This window comes from Manacus candei, unplaced genomic scaffold (assembly GCF_025592945.1).
Source record: "Manacus candei isolate 608988 ecotype Guabito, Panama unplaced genomic scaffold, ASM2559294v1 h1tg000014l, whole genome shotgun sequence".
NCBI lineage: Eukaryota > Metazoa > Chordata > Aves > Passeriformes > Pipridae > Manacus > Manacus candei.
Window position 1 is genome coordinate 55,712,326 of NW_026138062.1, and position 17,099 is coordinate 55,729,424.

The following is a 17,099-nucleotide window of genomic DNA, read 5'->3' on the forward strand; positions in this document are numbered from 1 at the left end:
CCAAGGTCCCTTTCAAATTTGGTATGTCAGGGTATTCATTTTACCCAATCTGTCCACAGAACAGTTTTATTTATCTTTATTCTGTAGTTCTTTAGATACAAGTATTAATTACAGTCATTGCTGCTTGTACAACAGCAGTAATTTAATTTGTGTTTTGGAATAGAGGAAATAAACCTTTGGGGTTCCTCTCTTCTGTTTACTACTGATTTAATCTGAAATAACCCTAAAAGCCTGAAGTTAGGCCCATTCTTGATTTGTGAGTTTACTATTTCAAATGAATTTGCAATCACAATTGTAATTAATAGTTCACAGCATTTCATAAATACTTGTTTTAAGATACAAATACTTATGTTAACCGTATAAAACATTAGTGTAGCAACTATATGAACATTTGTAATGGGTGCCAACATAAATTATTTACAAGCAGTTAACTCAAACTTAAAAGAACTTAGAACAAATCAAAAAGCATGTTCAAAAACATGTTAGATGCATTCCGTTTGATCAAATTAGTAAACCTGGAGATCTCCCTTGAATAAAGACTGAATTTATGAGGTTATTACAAGCCCTTTACAAGGACAAAGTGTAACTGGTCCTTTGGTTGTTTCCAGTTTTGTAACTAACCTAGTTCTTATAACTAATCTTCTTACAACTCCATAGAGGGTCAGCCTGGCCTGTTCAACGTGCCATAACACATGCAAAAAGATAGCTGCACTATAACTTCCTATAATATAAGAATACAGGCATTTAAATTCATACTCTCAATAACTTAAAGGCTATCTGCTGTAGCACTGCATCATGTTACTGGGCACTACTGGAGCTCAAGATCAACTTAAAAGTCACTCTTGAAATCCCAGTGTACAAGGACATGACGACCTTTGTAGCCTGTGTTACTAATAACTGTTTCATTTTCAGGGTGACAGAAAATTACTTTCCTTTCTTTTGGGCAAATGCACAGCAAAGAGATGCCTTCTTTTGTCAACTCCCTTTTATGATTTTGAATGCAAATTCATTGGGATGTGTTACCTGTAGGAGCAAGATCACTGACAGTGACAGTGGCATACTCTCCCTGGCTAGATCTCTAGTACCATATGACACAACAGTACTGTTGTGTATGAACGGGTGTAACATAAAGACTTAGACCCAAGAGAAAAAGACAAGGAAATTAAATGAAATGTGCTTCCTTTAATAGGAAAAGATGCTGGAAGAAACCAGCATACTTTTTATTGTCTTCTAGTTTGTTTCTGATGCCTACTCAAGGTCATTAGACAACAAAGATGAGAATAAAAACTCCACAAAATCAGTGAAGTGAGCAAATTTGCGAAATGGGGTTGGCAAACAGACTCTTGCTTTCATTTTTGGGGAAAGATAATGTACATGATCTTTCTCTTGTCTACTGGCTTGTGAAATCACTATTTCTTATTTGTAGTACTTAATTTCTCCTCCATAAATTTCTTTGAAGGTTAAGTAAAAATGGGTTTGTAATACCAAGCACAGTGACAGTGATGTGTAATACAGAGCATAATAAGAGCCACTGAATTTCTTAGCAATGAAGGAAAGCCAAATTACAAAGGACGGAAGAGGGACATGGTATTCTCAAAAGATAAAGTTTTTGATTTGTTGATTTCATTGATTTTGTAGCAATTGCATTAAAAAACCCCAAACACCTAAAGGTAGAGTTTTTCTCATCCCTTCAGCCAACATTGTAGGTATAAATCAAAAATGCAGTTTTTGTTTCCCAATCTCATAGTTACAAAAAAGTAAATCGATACTTAGCTCAAAGATGAAAGGTTGAAACTTCTTTTTAGTTAAACAGCTTGGCTTCACAAGCATTTAGAAAAGTAAACTAAAGATATGTTAGCATTTAGTCCTCTGCAAGCTGCAAAATACTCAAATCTGTGTCAGACATTCTTACTAAAGTAAGTTTAAAACCTATTTTATATCAACATCAATCAAGCTATTTTGAATGATACTCTACAGTCATGATAAGACTGAAATACTGAAATTGACTTCAATGTAAAAAAAATTGCATTTTTACATGTGTATGCTTTTTCTGTCTATACACACTCTTTTCCTTAACAACTTCTATCAATTAAAATCATGTAGACTTATTGGAGACCAGCTGTTCTCATTTGTTACGCTTCAGTAGACAGAGACTTTATGATTAATGATCCTTGTTTTTCTGCAATCTGTAGTCTCTCTTCTCTTCCTGCTCATGTACTGTTTAATGATATAATCTCAACACTGACATTACTAGCTCTATTTCTGATTTACTGGAATAATGCCCAGAGTTTATTGTGACAGAAGGAAAAGTATCCTAAATCATTGCATTGGGTACTTGCTTGAAGCTGACATGTGCCTGGGCAGAAAAGAAGTGGTGTGGTTTCCAAGAACTAAATTACTTACTGCAACAGAACGGGTGCACGTTCCTCACTGCTTTAAGATATGACTGGAAATCTAATACAACAAAGGTCAAAGGCTAGATCTGAACAGAACTGTGAAACATGTTTCAAAACTCTAATTTGAGAACTGTGGCAAGCTGAAAATTCCAACAGATAATGTAGACTGTTTATGCTGTCTGAATTTGTTTAAATTTTAAAAGGCATATTTTTTTTTCTCTTGCCTAATATAACTATGTGTGATAGGAGGTAGATGATGCATTTTTGTATTACAGTATTGGGCTTCTCATTTGTTATGACTAAGAAAGACCATGAAACACAATTGTTCAATGTATAGCTGTGTATACACGTATTTTAAATTTTCCTATCCAAACCTGGCCTTAGAGCAATTTGGCAACACGGCTGCTATGTGAAAACAACATAACATGTCATCCTGTGTTTTCTCAGAAAAGTATAAATCTACTGACAAACATGCTTTATTTTCTACAAAGCATTAGAAACAACAAGCACACTGCTCAGCATATGATGTAAGGTTTGGCAGGATATAGCAATATTATGTCTACTGCTAAATGATTTTTTCTTGAGGAAAGAAACCAACACAGAAGTTACCCAGGCAGTCAATCAGAGGTGGTCAGGTGACATAAAAATTAAATAATTCTGGACATGTTTTTCTTCCTTATTGAAGTAAAAACAAAACCTCACAAAGATGTTTTGCAAAATGGACTTTTGAATAGACACCTTTTTCTCAGACAAATAATAGAAGGAACTATGGTCACAATGACACAGAGGATGAGGTAGATTGGAAAAGAGGGTTTGTCAGGCCAGAGGTTCCTCTAGTCTCCATACTATTTTTAAGTCCTAAAGTAATTGTAATTGTGCTAGTTATTCATTTTTCTCCAGCAGTTCTGTCAGTCATAATGACTTCATGTATGTGTATGTGGTGACCTTCTGTAAAAACAGAAGGGTTTTTTTGGCCCTTCTGCTATCAAATACAGCTGCTGTTTCTGAAAGTAATTCATATATAGCAGTTAGCCATTTTCTGTTTACCTTTTTTAATGCACCAATCTGAGGACAATGTGAATTGATTTGCAATTAATTCATAACCATTAAATAGAAAAACATTTGGCAAATTATTCATCACATCTTGTCATGTGTTTTTTAAAGTCCCAGAAACATGCTTCTAAAACAAAGATATATACATGTAACCGATGTCACATGGCAACTGATTATTTTCTAAGTAGTTGTCAAAAATCAAATTACTATATACTATGAGCTGATGTTATTATTGCACATTTTAAGGTTTCATTATGGAAATGGAACCTTTATGTACAGAGTTGTGCAAAAAAAAGGAAAGATCTTAACTATCTTAAAAAGCTCTATTTACCCTCAGAGAAATTGTTTAAAAAGCAGGTATAAAAGCAGATACTGTGGCATAATGCATTTAAGGACATTTTTAATTGAACTGAAACTGAAAATAATGTTGGCAGAATCATGGTGGACTAAAAATTCCTTTCAGGAAAGACTGTGAAAGTCACCATTAAAAAAGAATAAAAATTCTTAAATTCAAGGTTGGATCTGGACATAAACAGAGATCCTTCTATATATTCTAGAATTAAAAATCTGACCAGGACTTCTGTGATATTATTTTAAAGTAACATCTACTCTGGTGTGATTTAAGCATAAAGTAACCGAACTGGCTTTAAACTAGACAGTTTAAGCTGTTGCAGCACTTTTTCTGCAGTGGCACCAACTCAGATTGCATTACAAATCCCACCCAAACTGGTAAGCACAAATAAGCTAAACCTAATAAAAGTTAAGCCATGCTCTTATCTATGATGTTGTGACTGTAATGTTATTACTACTTGCTCATATATACTTGAAAATACACACTAACTACGGTTCTGAGTCTCAAAAGGACACATTTTGGAAAGTTGTAGTAAACATGAAAGGTAGGTTTACCAAAGGTAAACTATTTCAAAATATACTATATATGAAATATAGCCTATATCAAAACTCAGTACAGCATTTATAAAAACCATCACTATAAAACTCTATTTTAATGTCTATTTTCCACTTGATTTTACTGGAAAAGGAAATATTTTACTGGATATTTGAGAGATTTTCAAGTATTAGTTTTACAGCTGTTGTAATTTCACAAGTGGTCTTGGTACCAATACTAATGAAACCTCTTAGGAACACAATATTACAGAGGAAGGACAATCTGAATGAGTGAAGTACAAGAAATGGAATTAAATTTAAAATGCAAAGGGTACAGCCTCAAACTTCAAAGAACTTCCACTTTAGGGTTGGAGCTCATGATACAGAAGTGATGGAAAAAGATAATTTCAGTTTTGCTTGTCTTGCTTTGCTTCCACAGTTAAAGGTTTGCACTGAAAAGCAGCACATTCCCTGCCAGCTAGATATACATCAGGGAAGAAGTGTAATTGGTGTATTAGTCAATCACAGCAAGACCACAAACACTGATAAGATGAAGCCACATAAAAGGAAGATGCCATTTTTGCATGCATCAGTAAACATATTCCTGCAGAGATTACAAAAGAAAATGGTATTGTCAATGGCCACAGCACAGATGGGACCCTATCTAGAATATGTTTCCTTGATGAATCATCAGCTCAGAGAAAACTGATATGAGAAGAAGGGCCCAAAGGAAAGGAAAGGAAATGAAGACAAAAATTTTTAAAGGAAAACACAGAATCTTAATTTTTGTAGTGAAAAAAAAACCCAACCAAAAAACCCCCAGGTTGTGAATGTACATCAATGAGCTGTTTGTCTGCAGAGACAAAACATTTAGAATCCGCGATGATGTCAATACCAGAATATCATAAACAGGAAAAAAGAGGCATAAAAATAAATCTGGTCTTGAATCTGGAAGGTTTCTTGCCATCAGAAGAAGGAAATGGACACGGAACAATATTCATGAATAGCAAATAGTAGATTTAAGCTTGAAGTTATATAACAGTGTAACAGTCTGGACTGTTGCATGCGGAGGAGATGATCCACACATCACTCAAACTGAGTAGGTGCCTGGGGCTACTTGTGCAGTGTGGTCTACAGGCTGTGCTGTGCTGTATGAAACCCTGGGAAGCTGGATAAACAGAGCCAGCTCATTGTCACAGAGAAGCCTGCAGGCAAATCCCTCTCAGTGGTTGCACCACCTTCATCCAACAGTGCAGAGGGAAGTTTTAGTGTTAATGTCTGACAAGAGAAGTAATGCATACAGTTGTGTGCATTACAAGAAAATCCTATAATAACTTGAATGAATAAAATGGGGTAACACTATGTATGAATGGGGCCTGCACAGCCTGATGTAGGATTTCCTATGCTACTCTCTCCTTCTTTGTACTGCTGGCTATAATAAATTGCATTTTGAACACTGACTTACAGTCTTCAGTGCCTTTCTTACCGGGGTCATGTTTTGTATATCTTAATAGAAGACAAATTCAACTTGTTTATTATATGAAGGAAGGTATATGAGTTGTCTGGTGTGCAACTAGGTCTTCACTAGAAGGCCCATATGTTTAAGATCTATTAAAAAGAAAATTTTAGGGATCACCTGAGTTTTCATTCTACTTTATTGGAATTACATAGTCTCATAAATCTCTCAAACCTGTTGATTCTTGGTATCAATGAACAAATCTTGGTATCAATGAACAAATCTATGTTTTGCATTTTTGTTTTGTTGATTGTTTAGTAATGTGTGTTGAAGAAAAAAAAAACAAACAAAGTGCTTGTGCTTGATTCCTTTTTATGACCAAGACATTCTTCATTTCAGCTAGATTGCATGCCACCTTTCCAGGACAAATTTGTGGCTCTCATTGATCCTACAGGTCAAGTGTGCTATGAAATATTCCATAAGATGATGCAAGACCTGAAAAAAGAATGCCATTTTTTATTTTGTATTTTTTTTTATTTTTTTTAATAGAGAAGACAAAGGCATGTGGTAGCTACATGAACATGATTTGGGGCAGTCTCACCAGAGAAACTTTCCAGTCTTTTGTCTTTCTGAAGTACCATCTGACAATGCTCATTTTCCTGCCCTGCAGTACTAAGGCCCTCTAGATCAAAGTTTTTTTTATGAGCTTCAGGAATCTTTTCAAGCTCAATAAGTGCATGAAAACATTGGTTTTTGAGACGCCTGAGCATCATTGTTTGATGGATGCTGATGCAAGACCACACCACACATATAAAACCAACCAACCAACGAAAAACCAACAAAAACCAACAAAAAACCCACCAAACACCAAAAAACCTGCAGAAGAAAGTTTTATGAAATCTTCTTCAAGATGTGGAAGTGAATGCCAATTGCATGGCTTCTTTTGGTTTCCTCATTTTTTTTCCATCATCAACCTGAGAGAATTTACATCCTTTTCAGAACCCAGAAACTGTGGCAGGTTTTATGGTGAAATACTGCTTTACATTTGAATGCAATGGTTCTTTGGAATAGTTAAATGCTGGACCACACCATGTAATCAGAACCTGTTTTGTAGTATAGCATGGCTGTGCAACTGCACTGAACTGTTTTCATGCTTGATGACAGATCTCTGACTAATTTAAAAGTACATAAACAATACAGAGTTTGCAGTTACACAATATTAACCAGGAGGTTCATTTATGAGCAGGCAAGCTATCACAGGAATTCAGTTCCTTGAACAGCCAGTGAGACGGGTAATCTACTTAAAGTAACTCACAAGTCCCTATCACACAAGTAAACAGATACAGGTACTGCTGAGACTGCTCAGCCAGTCACCAGTATCATTCAAGAGCCTCTTGCTGTCATTTTGATGAGGTTTATCTGCAAAGGAGAGACCAAATATTTAAAATGCTCTTAACAACACAGGATACAAAATCCTGCAAAGATACAGCAAGACAAAGAGACAAAGATACAGCTACTCTCAGGAAAGAGTATAGACCATATTAAAAAATAGCCTTAATACTCTCAATCACCTTGTTCAAATACTGCACAGTCTCAGCTGTAGGAGTCAAGTTTCTAATCAATAGTAAGTTACAGCTAACATAATTGCTCTAAAAGTCACCCACTTAAAAGGCTCCTCTTCCTCTGTGCCAGCATACCCTTAACACTGAAGGAAATGTCACAGATTAGAACCTCAAAGCCAGTTGTACAGATTGTGTCTCCTGGTGATTCTCCTGCAGAAGGGCACTTATGGTATTGTCATGGTATCAGTGCAGAGGGCATGCAGATGGATTTAAAGACCCAACAGAACTTGTATACTGTGTCCATGTATGTTAAGTCAGTGGATAAGCTGTTGTGGCTAATTTGTTACACACTTCTTTTAGCGCTGGCTAAAAGAAGAAAGAGAGGAGGGGCTATTCCCCATGTCAGTCGACACAACTGAACCAGCTCAGCTTCAGAATGACAGAAGAACTGTGTTCACAAGTGAAATTAGTGCCTGTAGGCCTAAAGGACCTGGATTTCACACTGTAATCCTTGCTGGTTTTCCTATCCCAGCTGCACTAATCTTAAAGAGGAATTCGTAAACTGTTGTGAATTTAAAGCTGTACTTTCTGAAGTCTGTTCTCATTATAATAAAAATAGTTAAGACCTATAACAGTTTAGGATTAAGTAAAATCACTGAAATGTTCTTTGCAGCAGATAGAGACAGTGCCTAATTCCAGTAGCCGAGTTATTTGTCTTGCCTAAAATGCCTACTGAAGATGAATCTGGTGTCTCCTATGACATCAAGGAAGGAAAAGGAGGCACTAAAGCATGGAAGGTGTCCATAATGTTAACCTTTAAAGATACTGAGGAGATTCTTACAGAGTGTCTTGAGAGGTTAAAAAGTTTTACCTGTCCATCGTATTTGTAAAAGCAACAGCGAATCATACATTATCAACCATATGCTACAGTCAAGCATGTCTTTGAGAAACTGTCTTATCATTACAGCTCTTGGTATGAGGCCAAGTTTACATTTTTATCTTCTTGAAGGTTCTTAATGCATTGTATCACACTCCAAATATAGCAATAGGAATTTAAGTTGATTACCTTATATTTTGATACATGGCAAAAACATATAATTTGCTAAAAAGTCCAGAGCATTACACTGTAAAACAAAAAAATCTGCCATTATATTTCCTCAGTGTTCCTTCCACACTTGCTCCAAAGAGATATTTAGTAAAGGAACAGTGAATTATGATACAAATTCACATTGATAATGTTGCATTATCATTAGTTTAACAATAGGTCAGAGGAAGAAAAAAATAAATCTGGAGAAGCTGCAAACTCTGATTTAATGGCTATAAAAGTGCAACTTGTCAGTGAATTATTATTCATAAACCATTCAGTGCCTTAATATTGAATCCTACATACTAAGTGAAAGACAACTAGTGTGCTGCATTTAAGAGTTCCTTGCTCTTTATAACTATGTTGTTACCAACAGCCAAAGAAAAGAACAAATGTCTTTTATTTTTATGGGAGGGAAATGGGGGATATATTTGTATGTATACTCTCTGGGAAATTTGTCTCAAGTAATTGCAGAGACACTACTAAGAGCAGATTTTAGTCTATTATCCTGCAATCTTAAATGTCAAGAAGCAGAAGCAAATTAAACAGTTAAACAATATGATGACTGGTGCACTGAGGAATAGCCAAAGACTTAACAACATTCACCCAACAGTTGTACGTTTCATGCATCAAATATCGTAAAAACCCACAATAAACTGTACATGAAAGTTATCTTCATCGTCACAAGCAGATAAAATATTAGAACTTTAAGTGCATTCTATTACATCAGTTCATGAAATCTGCCATTTGTTCAAAAATCTAAACCAAACAGTGCATCAAGGAGACAAACATACTGTATGAATAAAATTACAAATTTTATGAACCCTCAAGAGAGGTGTGCAAATAGAAAAATTTGAAGGAGTCACATGTTCCATTTTCATAGCCAAAATGCATCTGAATAATTACACGTTTGGCTCTGTAGAAGCTGTCTAAAGCTAAAATTAAATTACATTATAAATTACATTCTTGTAAGAACTAGCCTTTGGCTGTCTAAACACTTCCCTGTATGGCCTTTTTCAATACTTTACTATTTTCTGAAAACATGCATCGGTATTTTAAAACCTATTTTCTCTCAACAAGCATTTCTCCCCATTTAAGAAACATCAAAACCAGGTCCTTCATTGGGTCACAAACTTAAGACAAACTAAAGAATCTGTCTCTATTACATATGAATCTTGCCTTGACTTAACCTTCTCCTGCAAGACGAGAGGGAAGGATGAAAATAAAATGTTTGTAACTGTTCCAACAGCAAAGAAGATATTACTTTTCGGAAAAACATACCTTTGAACTTGTTGAAGAAAATAAATTTTTATCTTATTGCTTTATCAGCATCTCAAATTCCCCTTATATCCGATTTGCAATTGATTTCTTATAGCAAAGTACCATGTAATTTATATTTTCTTTTCTCTAACATCAAAAATATATCCAGAAAAAAAGGGAAGTTTTCTTTTAGACTTAACTCCATTAGGCATATATAATGAGAAATGTTCCAAATTGAAAGGGTTAATTAGGGTTTTAACCTAACTTTATTCTACTTCCCAGAAGTTTATGTTGAATTTTACACACTAAATATGTAACTTGAGCTTAGAAAATTGAAAGTTAGATGATTTGAAGTTAATCAATAAGTGTTTAAAAAGAAAATGTAATAAAAATGAAGTGCTTGGAAAAAAAACCCAAACAACCAGAAGCTTATGGCAGTGCTAGAGAATCTTGAGAAGAAATGAACTGCCTACAATGTTCTTTCTTTGTACTTAATGAAAACTCTTTTTTAATTTAAAACTGGACTTACTTCTTTGACAATATAATATAGCAGGATATTTGTCTCATAGCCTTTGATGTGTTAATAAAAATTATTTAAATGGCAGTAATTGAACCAGTTACTCAAAATATGTATAAAAGAACTAATAGTATTTTTTTTTTACTCACAACTTACTAGATTTTGATAGAAGGCGGTATAGTTAGCCATGTATTTGTTACAAATAACTACATTCTCAGTTCCTATTTAAACCTCAGTTCAAAAATATCATTAGAAAAAATTTGGTTTTAAGCAAACTTTTCCAGTATTCCAAATAACTTGCTTGCAAATATTTTGCCCTGTGTTTCAGGATGTCAGAGGAAATGGAAAATTTAGGTAAACATGATGACAAATGTTTTGTTCTTAACAAAGCCCAAATGTGTGTGAATTTATTTCATCAAGAAATTCTGACAAAATACTGACCAAGATACCATGTTACTTTCTTCGAATAGAAGGTAAACAGAGATGAACAGAGACTGCATTTTTATAAGCCTTGATTCCTTAGGTTGTAAGTCAGATTGGTGGCTGGGAGAGCTAGACCAAGATGTACTGAAATAACTTCTACAATATTTAGATTTATCAATGACAAATTGTGCATAATGCACCTGCCTGATGAGAATACCAAGATTCAAATATTTCACCATACGTAAAATGATGACCTGCTGTTCAAAAGCAGCTAGCAAATGTACACATAATTTTTCTTTTTCATCTTCCCTCACGCAGCCCCAAACCACTTGATGCACTTTTGCTATAGGTTATAAATTCTTTGGAATCAGACTGTATATTTTCTAAATTATTATGTGTACTTCCCACAACAAAACATGCCCCTTGGTGACATTTGAGTGCAAACATGACATGTATATGGATAATAAACAACAAAGAAAAATGTATTGCCATAATGATTTTCAGATTTGCTGCAGCTAAAGCTTTGATGACTCTGTTTACTTCACAGCTCTAGTAAAAGTACTGGTACCTTTCATCACTGCACAAGCACGTATACAAATATCAAAAAAAGTTGCTGCACCTTAATAAACACTGAATGTGTATGCTAAGAGAATGACAATATCACTTAAATCTCCAGTCAAAAACAACTGCTGCATTTATGCAGTGAGTCTTGGTGTTCTGACTACTGACCTAATTCCTTAATAGAAACAGGGAACTTTTTTTTAATATTAATAAAAGTGTAGCATTGAAGTTCTGTAACATCATAGCAGGTTTTACTAAATACAGATTAAAGTGCTCAGCTTCTCTTTGACTTTGAAAATTACAACCACTTATTTAATCTATTTTCAGTAGGGATTCCTACAATTAGGTACTCATAAAGTAAAATTTAGGAAAAGAGTCTCTGATTCACTTGAAATTTACCATAGTTTCCCAAATTCATAATTTATTTCTGCCAAACTTCCAATATATTACAAAAATAAACCACTTTCAAGGTAAAGAAAATAATTATTACCCTCCTACAGCCAGCTGAGGTACTCTGTCTAATACTGAACAACAGATAAGCCAAAAGGATCACAGCGCTTGTGTCTTAAGAAAACACCCCCACAGTACTGTTCAAGGCAGTTCATGCAAACAGAAGGTAAAACGAGGAACACTTTGACAAAAAACAGACACAATTTTTCCTGTTCTGAGAAGGCTGCAGAAAGTGAAGTTTTTGTTCTATGGAAACAAGACTCATAGAAAAAAAATCAAGATACATCTTTATCCACCTGTAGAAAGGCAAAATGGTAAGAAATCCAGAAAGTTTTCTTTGTTTAATGAGATATTTATTTTGTGCCACACATTCTTACCTTTCTCTGTTAAATTTCAGAGAATGTAGGATAGCTGGTCGTTTCTGTCGGAGATTCCACAAATGAAGTGCATCATCTGCACATGCACTGACCAAAGCACCCTAGAGCAGATATAAAATACAGCAACACGTTACTTTTCTGCAGGTTCTGTCTTATTCTGATCCTCACTGTTAATGATCTACCTGTAAAATCGACAGTTTATGAAAAATGGCTCCTTTCTTCTAGAAAAAAAAAATCTACCATAAATAATAATAAATTTGAATTAATCTGGTAAATCTAAACATATTAAATTTGTACCAGATCAGCCAAAATTAAATTAAAACTCCATCAATTTGAAATTCAAAAACCTTTGTACCAAGGTTATACATGCCAACTCTCATGCATTTCCATGTAAACATAGAGATTAACGAAATGGAGAACAAACAACACTTATTTAAAAAGGTGAGTGTCAAGGATGTAACTAAAGGATATAGGGATTAGTGCACACACATGTACACAAGCAACAGTGCCAAGCACAGTTTAGTAGTCATATTACAATAACGTGAATATTCAAAACCGGAATTATGAAAAGAAGGTGCAAATGAGAAAGTAGGGACAGGTAACGGGGGGAGAGAACCTAGGAAGAACTAAGAGATGTAGACAAAAGGACAAAGTCTTTATCACAGATCAGCAATACTATGAAGACTGTCCCGAAAATGGACATCTTCCAAAGTCCACACCTCTATCTGACTGGGCAGCTTGGAGTAATTTCTGGCTCTCTTTCTCCTCACCATAGTACTCTGATGACCTGTGAAAATGACTGTAGAGGTGTGAAGCTCTGAACTGCTCCTGAAGAGGCTTACTACATTTACACCTCAGATCAAGTCTTATACAGAAGATCTCTTCTTGTGTATTACTATTGCAGAGAGGAACTAGATATTGCTCAAACAGAAGGCAATGCTGAGGAAGGGCAAGGGTATAACTGAAAAGCTTAGTTCATACCAGCTATGATGGACTGGTAAACTTCTTTTTTGCATCTTGGATTTCCTTCCTAATCCTAGTAATTGCTCTTTTCAACACTGAGTTATGCAAACAAAATTTACAAAAGTGAGCCTTTTCTCATACAGTGTAATCTATGCTTTAATTCTCATCTCCCAAAGAGTCAGAAAAAATGTCCACCACAGAAATTAAATTAATTCTATGGATTAGGGACTTTGATGGTCACCTAATGAAAACCTGATTCAAACCTTGCCTATTTTCATCCCTGCATTCGTCTAAAGAATTTCATTGTATTGATTGTTTCTAAAGTTTTAGTCCTCCTTCCTCAGTTTATGTGGTTTAGTTACTTTCTCCAAACAGAGGTAGAAAAAAAAATAAATATTTCTCAGGTTTAAAAAATCAGAAAACTAAAACTCTTCTGAGAAGTTCTGAGATCTCCACCTATAGAGAGAGGACTTGAAACTGTCAAAAGTGTTTCCTTATGTCATGGGAGAAAATTAATCAAAACTGAACTACGACTAGATTTGGCCTAGTTATAAGGTCCTAAAGAAAAAAACTGATTTTTATGTTCCAGAAAGTCTTCTTGCCTATTACCATCTTCAGAAATCTTCTGCAGAGCAAGCTATAATTTGTCACTGTTTCTTTACGTTGTCTAAACTTGATTTCAACAAACTATTTACAAAGACTAAGCATGATGGTTTGATTGATGATCTCTGCTATTGCTTTTTCTTGCTTCAAGTAATAGCATATCCCCAAGTATTGTGTTTTTAGCCAATAACCATCAATATATTTCCAGAGAAAGATTTAGGTCATTTATTAATTTCTATTTGAAACAAGACTGTGCAGTATATTTAGTAATTTAATTGATTTTACATCTCCCTGCACACATTCATATATTGACTGCCTTTTGTTCAGTGCTTTATACTGATGTATATGAAGGCAATACTTTTCCCTGCATGCAGTCTCATAAATAGTCTTCTAAAAAGCACAGTGAACGTCCTCTGGATGTATGCCACTTACTTGTTGGCACAATTTGTCAATGTGAGAAGTTATATCACTCAATTACAATACATTGATTGACTTATTCAACTAAATTTATACAGAAGAATCTGAGTAAATATGTCCTTACCTCATTGATTAAGAACTGGAGCTGCAGAACTGCAGCACCACTTTCATGTTGGCAATAGCAATCAACACCAGGCCTGCCCAATCTGTTGCCATCAAAGTCAAGGATTCTAACATTCCTGTTATTACCAGAAGTAAAGAGGGAAAAAAAAAGAACTACCAATTAAACTCCAATTAACCTTTAATTAACCTCAATTCTTCTTGCTTTCTGTAAAACAAAAGAGTTTATGCTGACTTTCCCCTATTCTAATTAAAGTACCAACATCATCAGTTTGAAACACGTACAACTGTGAGTGATCTGTTCTTGCTTGTATTTTTTTTGCCTGTGAAATAAAGTGCATGAATTAACACAAAAATTCAGCAGGATGCATCTTAAGTTTATTTTTATACATTATTGGTACATATAACACATGAATGTATCAGATTTTTGTATTTATCAAGACATTATGAATTAATAATTTAGGACTTATGTCAGTAACACTCTTCTACAGCAGGTTTTCTTTTTTAAATCTAAGAAAATGATTTTTAGAGTGAGTCATTTCACACTTTCATAAAAGCTCACATGTTACTATTGGTCTCTGTCTCATCAACAAAACAATGCAGTGCCCAGCAGAGTTCCACAACTCTGCTGCAGTTTTTTTCTCTGCATGCTTGTCATGGTTTGAGATGGCTAAGTTGCAATCTCCCTAACTTAGATGATGGCCTTTCCCTTCTGAGTCAGAGAATTTAACAAGAAACTGCTGTTCCAGAATATTATCGAAAAGTAAAGCAAAAGGAGAAATATGAAATACATTATTAACAACCATGTTGCGTGAAACATGTGAACCACCTTCATACATATTAAATCCATTAAGATTATGATCAGAAAAGAGATTTTACAACATCAATCCTTATCTACTTCTAATATATAATCATATTAGCATATTGTAAAATCCTGAGCAAAAAAGCCAACTGTCCACTTATTTTACCTGCACGTAAATGTCAGATTCTTTACTTCCCCTTTCACAGGAGAAGAGACATGCAGTAAACTGTTCTAATATTGGCCTCAGAGAAGTATAATCCATAAATCAGCAACTTCGAGGTTTAAAACTTTAAAGTATGAAGTAATTACTTTTCCAGTTGTTAAACAAGCAGTTTAATGGGTACCACTGACCTTGAGGGACATGAGCTCTACTCTTAGTTTTGCTAACTGGTCTAGTGGATAACCTTAAGGGAAAAAAAAGTATATTTTCTTCCCTGTACCTTCATTTCCCTATTTGTAAGCTGGAGATAGTGTTTTATAAAACTGGTATCTGTAGATGAAAAGTTGCATATAGAGCATCATAGCTACATTATAGAACAGCAAGGCAGAGGAATAGAGTGAGTAACTCCATGTGCTGCTTGCTCCCAAACTGTAGTCCTGAATACCATCATAACTGATAAAATAATAAAAACCTGCATCATTTAAATAACCTATTTAAAATGGACAATAAAGATGTATTGTAGCCTAAGACACTTTTTTAAGGGTTGATGGCTGATGGTCCATTTTAAATGACTGTTCTGTGGCACTCCTTATTCTTCTCAACTACCTGTTGTAACATGAGAGGAAGCACCAAAACCAACCAAGCAAGCAACCAACCCACTGGGGATTTCAAACCAAGTGGAAGTTTCAGTAGGTAAGTGCTTTCCCTTTAACTTGAGTTTAATATTCAGTACAAATACATGGCACTAGTTACTGCTTGTCCTTAAGGAAAATTACAGTGGCATTGCCCTGATTAAGCATTTCTCACCCCCCAGCATTAGGATCATGCTAAGTTCGTTTTCTAGGAAACATGCTAACAAAGTAGATGATTTCACTCAGCATATCCAAACAAATAAGACATTCTACAAAAATTCACATTTGTATGCATCAGTGTTCACTCTGAAATACTTCACAAATTACCAAAATAAGAGAGAAATTGTGTCGTCTGCTTCAGTCTGGCCAATTGCCCTGAAGTAAGGATTGACCCTTAAATAGCAGCATTATCACTGACTGATGGTGGTTTTCAAACATTCTGAGAGCTGCAGTGAGGTCCTTCCAGCGGAAGGAGCTGAAGAAGTATGATGACTTGGCACATGTTCTTGGCACTTTAGCCCATCTTCTGCAAATTCTGTGCTTTGTTGCCAAGCATAGAGAAGTACAACCTTACCACATCAAATCTTTTCATAACAGTGTATTCTATCAGGATATACAGCAGAAGTAGATACAGTTCAGGCTTTGGACTGAATTTATTCTTTTTACTTTTACCTTTTCATTAAATGATGACTCTGCTATAAGGGAGAATAGAGAATCTCTGAGGATATTAATAGGGGGGACTAATACATCTGAATACCTCTAAGTAGACACCCTGGGTTCCAAGAATAAAAGTCAGTCACTATCTTCTCTCTCTTATCAGTATGTTGGATCCTCCAGGGGCCTTCCCAGACATGCCAGATTATCCTAATTTATACATAAAAGGGAAAAAGATGAAAACTAAGTCTGGATGTCTGTTGGGATCTAGAGTGAAACAAGTAGAACAAGAATTATGTGCATCAAGCAGTGAAAGTGTGACAGTAATAACATTCTAACAGAAAAAATGTACTTTCTGAAAACAACTTTTAATCCTGGCTTTAAGATCTGTGTGAGAAAAATAGGATTTTTTGCTCTGCATTCACTTGTATGCAACACTTTTTCGAAGAGTAATTCAACATCCTGATATCTCAAATTTAATCACTATCTTGCAAAAAAAAAAAAAAAAATCAGTTGTCAAGATGCCTAATTTTAAGTACTTGGATTTAGCTTCCAAGATGCAGACTTCCATGACAACACAACACATTATTACCCCAGAATTTACACTCTCATGTTTTGGGTCATTCCACCACAAGTTGAAGAAAATTTCCATTTCCCAATATTACAACCTCATTCAGATTTTTTCTCAAAATCCTTTTGGTCATTTGTATAAAGATTGGTTAGT

At 34.9% G+C, this 17,099-nt stretch overlaps 1 protein-coding gene across 10 annotated transcripts in view; it reads right to left on the bottom strand.

Moving 5' to 3' along the window:
• The window catches only part of STXBP5L (syntaxin binding protein 5L), a 188,482-nt gene that overhangs the window by 104,487 nt on the left and 66,896 nt on the right, over positions 1 to 17,099 (bottom strand). For all 10 annotated transcript variants that reach the window (XM_051779956.1, XM_051779957.1, XM_051779953.1 and 7 more), the window contains exons 3-4: positions 14,132 to 14,213; positions 12,025 to 12,125 (exon numbers count right to left, since the gene is read on the bottom strand). In XM_051779956.1, coding sequence (XP_051635916.1) covers positions 12,025 to 12,125; positions 14,132 to 14,213 — 183 coding nt within the window. The remainder of the gene's footprint in view (positions 1 to 12,024; positions 12,126 to 14,131; positions 14,214 to 17,099) is intronic.